This window comes from Neolamprologus multifasciatus, chromosome 18, assembly GCF_963576455.1.
Source record: "Neolamprologus multifasciatus chromosome 18, fNeoMul1.2, whole genome shotgun sequence".
NCBI classification, from domain to species: Eukaryota; Metazoa; Chordata; class Actinopteri; order Cichliformes; family Cichlidae; genus Neolamprologus; species Neolamprologus multifasciatus.
In genome coordinates this window covers 28,467,201-28,479,306 of record NC_140456.1, presented here as the reverse complement: position 1 = coordinate 28,479,306, position 12,106 = coordinate 28,467,201, and the positions used below count along the sequence as shown (strand labels likewise).

General features: G+C 38.0%; 1 protein-coding gene across 4 annotated transcripts in view; it reads left to right on the top strand.

The window, feature by feature from the left end:
* The window catches only part of LOC146498280 (sodium channel protein type 2 subunit alpha-like), a 44,637-nt gene extending 35,057 nt beyond the window's left edge, over positions 1-9,580 (top strand). For 2 of the 4 annotated variants that reach the window (XM_085139588.1, XM_085139586.1), the window contains 7 exons: positions 630-752; positions 2,108-2,380; positions 2,656-2,709; positions 2,789-2,926; positions 3,171-3,275; positions 3,492-3,762; positions 5,255-9,580. In XM_085139588.1, coding sequence (XP_084995714.1) covers positions 630-752; positions 2,108-2,380; positions 2,656-2,709; positions 2,789-2,926; positions 3,171-3,275; positions 3,492-3,762; positions 5,255-6,483 — 2,193 coding nt within the window. In that variant the 3' untranslated portion in view covers positions 6,484-9,580. Of the gene's footprint in view, positions 1-629; positions 753-2,107; positions 2,381-2,655; positions 2,710-2,788; positions 2,931-3,170; positions 3,276-3,491; positions 3,763-5,254 lie in introns of all 4 variants that reach the window. The other 2 variants (XM_085139587.1, XM_085139585.1) reach the window with 1 other exon arrangement.
* The last annotated feature ends 2,526 nt before the right edge of the window (positions 9,581-12,106 follow it).

The window sequence follows — 12,106 nt, the reverse complement described above, 5'->3', positions numbered from 1 at the left end:
CAATTTGGAACAAAATGGGAAACAAATTTGGCAAAGAAAGATTAAACTTCTTTATAAAACTCACTCTATTTGATATATATACATATTTATATGCATATATAGCTGAGTATGCATGCATGGATACTGTTTTTACCATATGTGCATACTTGTCTGTGTTTTTTCATCATCCTTCATGACATGACTTTCTCACATATCTTTCATGCCATTTTCATCCATAGCTGTCATCCAAGGGTCATTCAACAGCGGAATACCATTTTGTTTTGTCTCTTTTGGATGTAGAATAGAGTGGAAGTCTAAATTTGCTGAAACAATGATTCAAAAACCAAATCTAAACCTCAAAAATACAATATTTGTGTTCCTAACTGTGGAATGTCCCAAAATACACACAAAAAATGTGACTATGGCTCTTTAAATGTTTCTGATGTGTCTCTTACGACTCTCCTCCGTTTTTTTTGATTCTTTATAAGAGTTGCTAAAAATATACTCACTTTCTTGGCAAATGTGCTGATAAGACCAGTTGATATTGTTTTTTTCTTCAGTACTTTTTGCTGTTTCCTCTCAAAGGTTTCCTCTCTAGATGTCTGTTTTATGATTCTCAGAGTTCATACACCTTTCTGTACTCCACATAGGTGTCCTTGATAAGCCTGGTAGCGAATTCACTGGGATATTCTGACTTTACTGCCATCAAGTCCCTGAGGACCCTCCGTGCTTTGAGACCTCTCAGAGCTCTGTCCAGATTTGAGGGCATGAGGGTGAGAAATATGTTTTCTGTCCTTTGCTGTCACTGTCGGCACTAATATACTTTCACTTATGGATAAACCCTTAGTTATAAAGCAACTTTAGCATTGGGACTACCACAATTGGTTAGTAGTTTTCTACAAGGTATAAATGTCTCAACAGCTGCTGAGTGGATAAAACTTTGGAACTGATGTCACCGTGGATGACTTGTAGTATTTCAGGGATTTGTTACATGTAAAGTCTTTACTTATCCAGCGAAAGACAGCAGTTCTTTAGCTTCTTGGTAGATTAGCCCTAAACTTTGTGCAAACATGTATAGTTTCCAGTCTTATTGTAAAAAATGTCCCTGGTAAATTACTGTAAAGTTCTGACAACTAGATTTTCCAGCAGTATATGTGTTTTATAGGGCACATGCTGTACCGAGCCATACTAAACGTAAACTTTACAGTACTGTTATACTTTTATAACAGTAGCTGTTATACTTTTGTTTTAGTGATTGTGATTTAATGTTTAAACGGTAAATGGACTGATTCTTATATAGCGCTTTTCTACTCTTCTGAGCACTCAACTGGTGCATTCACCCATTCACATTTTTCTAAGTAACATTCACACACACACACACACTCACACTCCGATGGATGCATTGGAGGGCAATTTGGGGTTAGTATCTTGCCCAAGGATGTTTGGCATGCAGACAAGGGGAAGCCAGGAATCGAACCACTAGCCTTCCGACCAGTAGATGACCTGCTCTACCGCCTGAGCTACAGCCACCCCGTTTATTTAACTGCCACTTTATTAGGTACATCTTTTTACCTGCTTACTAACACCTAATCACATGGAAGCAACCCAATTCATTTAGGTATGGAGACATGGTAAAAGGACCAGCTTAGGTTCAAAGCAAGCACCAGAATGTGGGGGAAGATAATTTGAGTGATTTTGATTTGGGCTCTGAAAACAAAGGGGGTCTTACACTAATACTAGCAAGGTGTAGCTCATAAAGTGGCCATGTGTATAAACGTGTGTGTCTGTCCATATACCCTGAATTTGTATGACACTGTTATGTTTCCCACTGACTTTTCCTGTACTTTCAAAAATCATACATGTGATTTAGAGTGAAATTGATTATCAACACACAGCACATGTATTATCATACAAGGGATTGTCATAACGTAAATCACTGTGAAAAATTGTCCGGTTGGCTTCAAGTTAGAATTGGGAAACTAAACTTCAACTATCACATCATAGCATCTGTAGAAAACAAGATTACCAGACTAGTGTGCACTACAGAGATCACAAAGATAAGCTGTTTACAACAATAGAATATACTTTATTTCTCTGGGACTGACCTGATTTCTTGTTTGCTCATCAGGTCGTGGTGAACGCCCTCATAGGAGCTATTCCCTCCATTATGAATGTGCTGCTCGTGTGTCTCATCTTCTGGCTCATCTTCAGTATCATGGGAGTCAATCTGTTCGCCGGCAAATTTGGAAAGTGCGTGAACAGAACGGGGTTCATCCACAGTGTCTCTTTGGTCAACAACAAGTCAGACTGCCTCACCATGAATGACACCCAGTTCTACTGGACCAAAGTCAAGGTCAACTTTGACAATGTGGGGCTTGGCTACCTTTCTCTTTTGCAAGTGGTAAGTTGATTTTATTTTGAACCTGTCAAACATGATGCCAGCCTGTTTTTGCTAATAAACACCTCGAGAACTTGTTCACTACTCATATTGTTGTGTTGTTCCTCTCCTGTTCTGTCCAGACACTTACATCAGTCTCTCTCACGTTGCGATATTTACAGCAGATCATAAAAGACATTTCACTGTTGTTTTCTTTCTAAAAATGAAATCAGCTGTTACTATAACATTACAATGCAGCGCCTGGACTATGACATCGTACTATATTCTCTTATTTACAGGCTACATTTAAAGGATGGATGGAAATAATGTATGCAGCTGTTGATTCGAGAGGAGTAAGTATATTATTTTCTTCCACACCTATACCATGAAAATTTTAACTAACTAACTGACTATGAACCCATTTGTTTTTAGGTGGAGGAACAACCGATAAAAGAAATCAACCTCTACATGTACCTCTACTTTGTAGTCTTCATCATATTTGGCTCCTTCTTCACCCTCAATCTCTTCATCGGTGTCATCATTGACAATTTCAATCAGCAGAAAAGAAAGATGAGTATTAAAAACGCTGATTTCAGGCTGGGATCACTTGATATTTGCGTGCAGTTCTTATTATTTGAAGCTGCAGAAACAAATGCATGATGCATCCAATAAAAGTACAAAGGAAAATTTTCTATAGTAATAATAAGGTGGCAGGATTTTTGGTCTTAATTCCCCCAGATTGAACATTTAAAAGAAAACAACTCCTGTCATTGTTTTAGGAAAGAAAGTAACGTGAGATATTTTTGTTTTCCACTTAGGAGGACAAGATATCTTCATGACTGAAGAACAGAAGAAGTACTACAATGCTATGAAGAAGTTAGGAAGTAAAAAACCTCAAAAGCCAATACCCAGACCCACGGTAAAGCTATGTAAATTGCAAATGTAGCACATTTTTAAGATACAGATTTTTACCTGTACACTTATATATATATATATATATATATATATATATATATATATATATATATATATAAAATATTTTGTATTTTTTTGAAGTGGTATCATTAAGCTTGCAAACCTTGTTAAGGATTATATAAATTAAATTGTATTTTTGCTCGTTCTTTCCCGATCCTAGAACATTATCCAAGCCTTCTTCTTTGATCTGGTGTCCAAGCAAGCCTTCGACATTATGATCATGATGCTCATCATTGTCAACATGGTGACCATGATGGTGGAAACCGATGAGCAGTCAGAGCGAATGGAGTCCATCCTCAACAAGATCAACCTGGCTTTTATTGTGATCTTCACCACCGAATGCCTGATCAAGATCTTTGCCCTCCGTTGTTATTTCTTCACCGTTGCATGGAACATTTTTGATTTCGTGGTGATAATTCTCTCTATTGTCGGTAAGAAGTGAAAAAAATCTTTTCGTTTACAATTTTTGTAAATGCCAAGCTAGTGAAAAAAGCAGTCAGAAAAGATAAGGAGGGAAAATCGTGAGTGTCCACCTGTAAAAACATACCTGTTTTGGGGGTTGTCTCATTGTTGTCCTGTTGTTATTTCATTAACATCTAAGCAACCCAGTCTTTAAGTCTGACCTCATTAGCCATTTCCGGGTCCAAACTTTGCTTCAGGTCCCACAGTCACTTTAACATCGCTGAGAGTTAAACACTGTCTAAATTATTTCATCTTTAATAAAATGATCTGTGTGGCTGCTCTACCAGGAGTAACAATTGAGTTTAACATTCAGGCATCCATGAAAACAGAATTTATGAAATGAGTTAGAAGTTAGCAGGAAGTTAGCTTGCTAGTTTCTACCTAAACATGATATAGCATGTTGTGACTGAGGGATTTCTGAAAAAATTAAAATGTACAGCTCTGCTATCACTTCCAAAATAAATGAAGACAGAAAACTAAACAGAAGTGACGTTTGTAGGGTTACTGAAGTTGGACTAGCTGGTATATAATGATGTACCAGCTAGTGGTGGCTAGCCACAGAGCTATGGTTAGCATAATACAGTGGCTTGCAAAAGTATTTGGCCCCCTTGAACTTTTCCACATTTTGTCGCATTACAGCCACAAACATGAATCAATTTTATTGGAATTCCACGTGAAAGACCAATACAAAGTGGTGTACACGTGAGAAGTGGAACGAAAATCATACATGATTCCAAACATTTTTTACAAATAAATAACTGAAAAGTGGGGTGTGCGTAATTATTCAGCCCCCTGAGTCAATACTTTGTAGAACCACCTTTTGCTGCAATTACAGCTGCCAGTTTTTTAGGGTATGTCTCTACCAGCTTTGCACATCTACAGACTGAAATTCTTGCCCATTCTTCTTTGCAAAACAGCTCCAGCTCAGTCAGATTAGATGGACAGCGTTTGTGAACAGCAGTTTTCAGATCAGGAGTACAACTGATATAATCGATCCACAGTAGAGGTTAGTCATTAATATAATGCTGCATGGGCTGAGCTGTAGGCACATCGTAAGGTTTTAAAAAGAAAAAAAGAGCTTTAAAATGAACAGTGGTAATAAAAACTGAGAGAGGCCGACAGTGATCACTGCCTTTTTTAGGGGCTTGTTGAGATTAAATAGAAGAAGATACAAAACATTAAAACATGTTAAAAACACAACAGCCTTAATAAAGGCAGAGTAGTTTGGACCCAGAAGCAGGGTTCATATGCCATTACTTAAAGACCGCTCTGAACCTGATTAACAACACCCTCTGATGCTTAACTGACCACATCAATATCCCACAAGTTTAATTCACTTGATGTTATACTCTGATTAAAAAGGGTTTTTTGAACAGTATATGTGAATTACAGTGCTGCAGGTTAATTTGAGTGTGTCATTGTGCAATGAGACAAATCACTTCCTGTCTGCTCTCATTTCAGGGATTGTTCTTGCTGACATTATTGAGAAATACTTTGTATCGCCGACCCTGTTTCGAGTCATCAGACTGGCAAGGATAGGACGTGTACTCCGACTTATACGTGCAGCCAAAGGAATAAGGACTTTACTGTTTGCCTTAATGATGTCCATGCCAGCACTGTTCAACATTGGTCTCCTACTTTTCCTTGTCATGTTCATCTATGCAATCTTTGGCATGGCAAACTTTGCCTATGTGAAGAAACAAGATGGAATCGATGATATGTTTAACTTCGAGACCTTTGGGAATAGTATGATCTGCCTTTTCCAGATCAGCACCTCGGCAGGCTGGGACAACCTGCTCAGCCCTATAATGTCCAGCCCCCCAGATGAGTGTGACCTCAACTTCATCAACACAGGCACCAACACCCGAGGAAACTGCGGCAACCCCTCGGTGGGCATAGCTTTCTTTGTCAGTTACATTATCATTTCTTTCCTCATTGTGGTAAATATGTACATAGCTATCATTCTGGAGAACTTCAGTGTTGCCACAGAGGAGAGCACAGAGCCCCTGAGCGAGGATGACTTTGAAATGTTTTACGAGGTTTGGGAGAAGTTTGACTCAGAGGCCACGCAGTTCATTGAGTTCTCCATGCTGTCGAACTTTGCTGACACTCTGTCGGAACCGTTGCGTATCCCAAAACCCAACAAAATCCACCTGATCTCCATGGACCTCCCTATGGTCAGTGGGGACAGAATCCACTGCCTGGATATTTTGTTTGCCTTCACAAAGCGCGTCCTGGGAGAGTCGGGGGAAATGGATGCCCTGAAACAGCAAATGGAGGAGAAGTTCATGATGACCAACCCGTCCAAAGTTTCCCACGAGCCCATCACCTCCACACTGCGGCGCAAACTCGAGGAGGTGTCTGCGATCGTCATCCAGAGGTGTTACAGGAGGCATCTTGTGCGCCGGCAGATGAAGCAGGCATCCTACCTCTACAGACAGATAAACTACGAGACAGTCGTGGATGTGGAGAATGCTCCAGAAACAGAGGGTCTAATAGCCACCATGATCCAGCATTATGGGCCTGTGGAGGCTGCAGAGACAGCAGACGACACTGTAACATCCTCCCCACCATCTTACGATAGTGTGACCAGGGCAGCCTCTCTGAGCCTCTTTGAGGTGACCCGATCAGTATCCAGAGACTCTGAACTCAGGGAGCCTGGGGAAAACTATGAGGAAACTTTTCTTTGAGAGTCAGTTGAACGGAGGGTGATTGTATTGCTTTTGTCTGTTTTGTTTACAGCAGAGAATATACATTGAAATAACTCACGGTCTAAGAGAAAAAAAAGCTTTTATATTTTAACAGATATGGAGGGAATATGCAATGTTTTTAGGTAACTCGGCCTCTATTTTCTTAATGGAAGATGTCAGTTATGCCACAACGTTCAAAAGAGTACCATGGACAGCTCTGAAGTTAAACGTCATCTTAAAAATATCACAATATGGCATCAGACATAATCATGCACTCTTTTTTAATATCGACCTAGACCTATCAAGACAAAGCCACAACATTAAAACCAGCTCCCTTGTATCGTATTGGTCCTCACTGTGCAGCAAATACAACTCTGAGTCATTGAAGTAAGGAAACCACAAGACTTGTAAAGGTCATTTGTGATATCTGGCACCAAGTTGTTAGAAGCAGATTAATCAGATTTAGAATAAGGTCTTCCGTTGAATGGATTTGTTTATCCACCACTTTATAAGGGAACTAAACACTGCACTTGCTGCAACCAGTTGGCAAACATTTGAGTCAAGTCCCCATAGCAAAGAGATTGCTCACAGATGAGTTGCGCTCAGTCAGGTGTGACTGATGCCGACATTGCTGCAGTCTGTCTGCCTTTATAAATCATTTATTTGCAAACCTTCAACAATCTGTCTGAAAGTGACTGCAGTCCGTCTGAATTGAACCACAATTGTTTGGAGACAGGTTGCTGCCCACCAGGCAAACTGTGCAGTCACAATCTCTTACCCTCTGGGCAAGCAACTGGCCACCAAAACTCCTTACAACCAAAAAAAATGAAATGCAATCACTGATTTTTCCTAGTCACAAGGAGGTTGCCATCCTACTTTAGTGTGACTGAGCCATTAGAGAACAGAGTGTTTACTTGCAGATTAATAAAACTATCCATTGACAGATGCCAATGAAACAACATCATGACTTCAAGGAATTTACAACAGTAGTTTACACTAATACATTTTTATTGCTAAAACCAGGAGTCCTCGTGAAGTAAAATTTGTGTCTGAAGCAACACATCCTTCCTCAAGGCCAAGAACTGTTACCTGCAGTGAAAAGCTTCTCTCTGATTGCATAATAAATGGACAAGCAAAACCCCCGAGAGAACGGCAGACAAAAAAAGAAATTGGTTTCTCAAACTGAGAAATGTTTTAAAAATTATTAAAGAAAGGTATTAAAGAATGCGTCTAAGTAACAAACTGACGATACAATCAAAAACAGATTTGGCTAAAAGTTTCATGAAGTTAAAATATATATTTGTTGAATAAGTTATTTTCTACAAATACAAATTTGATAGAAATGTCCAAATGTTTTGATGTCAGTCAGTCTCGCCTGCAGGCTAATGTTTCTAGTTTTAATTGACTGTGGCACTTTTAATGTGCTAATTCAGGTTTTAATATGTTAATGCATACTACCATACTACAGTTTTAACCAAAGCTTACAACTTTAGCAATTGCTCATCTCAAATGCAGGAAAAACATAGCCAAGCCAAACCCATAAAATGACATTCATTTTACTACTTTTTGTCAACAAAATATCATTTTTGATTAAATGAAGGTGATATATGCATTTTCAGATGACAGAAAACAAGCAGTATTTCATATTCATTATAAAAAAAATATACTACAATGAAACCTTTTACAGCTATTTTGTCATGTATACTGCATTGCACATTTAACTTGTGTGTCAGTTACTAAGAAGGGCTGTGTGTACTGATGATCCCTGAATCATGTGCCTGATATTGATTATTGTCCGCACACTCTGAATCTCTTTAGACCGTTTAATTTGATCTGACTGATGTGGGTTTGAAGAGCATGCATGCACTGAAAGCTCATTTTGTAATTGAGCGCGTAAACAGCTTCTAGGCTGTATAATGAGTGTAAAGCTAATTTTTACATATTTTTTGTGATATATTTATATTTAAAGACCGTTTCAGTGACTCTCATAGTGGCCATTATACGATATGTTAAAACTATAAAAATATAATATCTTCATTTTTATATAAAAGACTTTCCTTGAGGACCTGGTTGTCTGTAATGCACTTAGGTTAAACATTTTATCGATTGTTTTACTGAATGATAATAAAGCTCTTTTACAGACCTGTGGATTTTTACTGACCACACAGTGGACGGTTAAAGCTGCGCTCAGAACCGAGCAGCATCCCAGCATCTTCATTTTCACATGAGGAACCAGTTAACTGATTTGACCTCATTACAAGTCAGGGCGATATTAAATCTCTCTCTCTCTCAATCTCTCTCACAGTCCATGTGTTTAAAAAAAAAAAAAAAAGCCAAACAGATGTGCAGAAACCTTTGCATCACTGTGCTGTCCTTGTGAGTGTGCTCGTATTGCCCTTTGCAGCTTAAATTTGTTCATAATGGCAGCACAAAAGCAACATGACCACAAAAACCCCTCAACAACCAGCCTGATCATTTCCATTCATTGTTATTTTTTTAGTTTATTTTATTTTTTTCATTCTGACACAGACTCACGTGTCAGTGATGTGATGTGATCACACAGTGATGGGAGATTTATAACACATGCGAAGAATTTAGCAATACTTTGAAGAGCCACAAAAACTAACTACAAAACCAGTTTTACAGTTTTCATACCTCGAGACGTCAGTGTGTTTTTCTACTAAATATGTTTTAGATATTAGTGTCAAATTCATTGTTTAAACACGCCAACATTTTCAGTTTGCTAAAAAAAAAAAAAAAAAATCAAGGGTGCCAATTTGGATTTAGCTCCAAAGAGATTTCCTCTCTCTCGTTGTCGGGTGGTCAAATCCAACTCTGACCAGCTGGGATGGAGGGATAATCTGTGTGTAAAAAAAAAGAAAAAAAGGTGGGGGGTGGTTCACTTGTTTTAATTACACACTCGCAGACACACAAACACACACACAGTCTTCCTCTCTCTCTTCCTGTCTTTCGCACTCTTACACACTTGCGTGCACACATGCATTAACACGTCCGCCATACGCACACTATACTCTTCGACCGTGGTAACAGACAGATGCTCGCTTTAAATTGAATTTGGGTTTTTATGCGTGAAGGGCCGGGAAAAAATGTGACGTGACTGGATGTGACTTGGTAATTGATCTGATTTTTTTTAAGCGTTGGGACATGTGGCGGAGATTAAAGCTTCATCACGGAGAGAAACTAAAATATTTTTTAAAAGATTAAAAAGGCACTATGTGTAATTACAAAATGCACAGCCACAGTAAGAATAAATAAATAAAAAAGAAGCGACGTCAACGTAATGCTTTAAAAACACTGACTGCATATGATGTGAACACCTAATACAAGGGACATATGGTGAATATGGTACCAGTATATTCATACATACATATATATAACAATAAATTTAAAAAAGGTCATGACTCATGTTGTGTCTCATCATCGTCAGTCTTTAAGGTCAATCTTGGTTCTCCACTCTTGGAGTACAAACATTTACACTTCAGCTGTTTTTAATGAATCTTAAAAACGATCAAAACTTCTTGGTTTTGTGGTTGTGGTTTATGGAAGCCTGTCTCTGCCAAAAAAAAAGAAAAGAAAAATGAAAAAAGTGATAAAAATTGAAAGAAAAACGTTAAAAATAAAAAGTTATGCTGGAAAAATTGATACACTGTGAGCAAAAAATTGAGAAGAATATGAGCTTAAAGCTTTATATAGTTATGGGAAAATGTCACTTCAAAAGATCTTAAATAGGTGGTCGACTTATCAAGCTTAACACTTTTTTTCCTGGCATGGACCTTCTAAAGTCTGAAGTTTCTAAAGTTTTGCAGTGGTTAACTGCATCCAACCCAAATCCCCCCCCCCCCCCCCCCCCAAATGGGACAGTGCAGTAAAATGTAAGTAAAACAGAATACATTGATTTCCAAATCTTATAAGCCCATATTTTATTCACAGTAGAACACAGAAAATATGAATGTTTACATAAGAAAATGCACCATTTTAAGAAAAAAAAAAAAAAGTTATTTGGAAGTGAAAGGCTCAACAAAAGTTCATTTGTTCATTTGTGTAAATAACTGGACTCTTCTACCACAAAGCTATGCTGTTGTAATAGATGTAGTATGCAGTTCGTCTTGCTGAAATATGCAAGGCCTTCAATGAAGAAGATGTGGTCTGCGTGGTTGCTCTAAAACCCGTATACGCCTTTCAGCATTGACGGTGCATTTCCAGATGCGCAAGCTGCCAATTTCACAAACACTAATCACATCTACACCATCAGAGATGGAGGCGTTTGAACTGAGTATAAGCTGGATGGCCCCTCTCCTCTTTAGTCTGGAGGACCAAAAAGAATTAAAATCTCTGATTTGTCTGACCACTTTGCCAAATTCCATTTTAAATGACACACAATCAGATTTGTATCATGTGTCATTTGTAAACACATTGTTATACAGACCAGTGAACCTCTGCCCATCTTTATATGTGAGATGCTCTTTTTATACCCAATCATGTTACTGACATGCTGCCAATTGCAGCATTGTATTTGTAATACTAATTATTTTTCCAGCCTTTTTGTTGCCCCCATCCCATCGTTTTTAAAACTTGTTGCTGCTTTCAAATTGAAATTGAGCTAATATTTCTCATGAAACAGTTTAAATATCTGTTCCAACTTCTCTGGAATTAAAATTGTGTATATACTGCTTTTGGTATTTTCATGTTAAGCCTCAAATACTTTAAATAATAATAATAATTATTATTATTTAAAATTACTTTCTTTCTTTCTAAAAGAAAATAGATCAAATTGTTCTGCATGTGAAGTTGATTTTAAAGCCTTCTTTAATGATCCTACAGACTTTGGGTGCCTTAAAAAAACTAAACAAAATAAACTTTATGGACTCAAACAGTCAGGTTTTTTGATAAAGATCCTCTTACCTGAAATCTGTTCACAGTGAGTTAGATTTTCTTACTTGATGTCCACACTGCAACACGTGTATTTTAGTAGTTTATCACCCAGTTTTATTGATATTGGAATACAAAGTTATAGCTAGCTTGTAGCTTGCATGTTGTTGTAACTTTTTAGTCCTGGACCGAGTGGCTGTGGGTGACAGCAAAGTAAAAACCAAGGCTGGCTTTACTGAAAGGACTGAGAGACACATAAAGAACACAAACAAACAAAAGAAAACAAAAACAGAAAAGAGCGGAAATAGCCTTTTTAGGTGCTGCGTCTGTCAGTCACCACATGTGCTGCAGGGTATTTACTTAGTCATGTTGGTTTATACTGCCCAGATGGCCTGATGAGGCACTATCTAATTACTTCTCCCATGGATCCTCTGCCTCTGATAAATACTTACTGAGCCATGATTGTTTCATATCCTTCACTGCCACCACCAGGGGGTTCATGCAACTACACATGAGTCTGAAGGATGAGCAGATTTAGTTTGGAAAGGAGACAAGGCCCATCAACATGCAGTATTAATGAAAAACTAGAGAACATGTGATAAAGGTTTGGTGAGTTACTATGGACTTCTGATCGCTTCTGCTTATCTTCTTGTCCTCCTCTTTATATATATATTTTTTTTGTTTATCCAAATGTTATGCTATTAATCATTTTCATACTACTGTCATTTAGGCT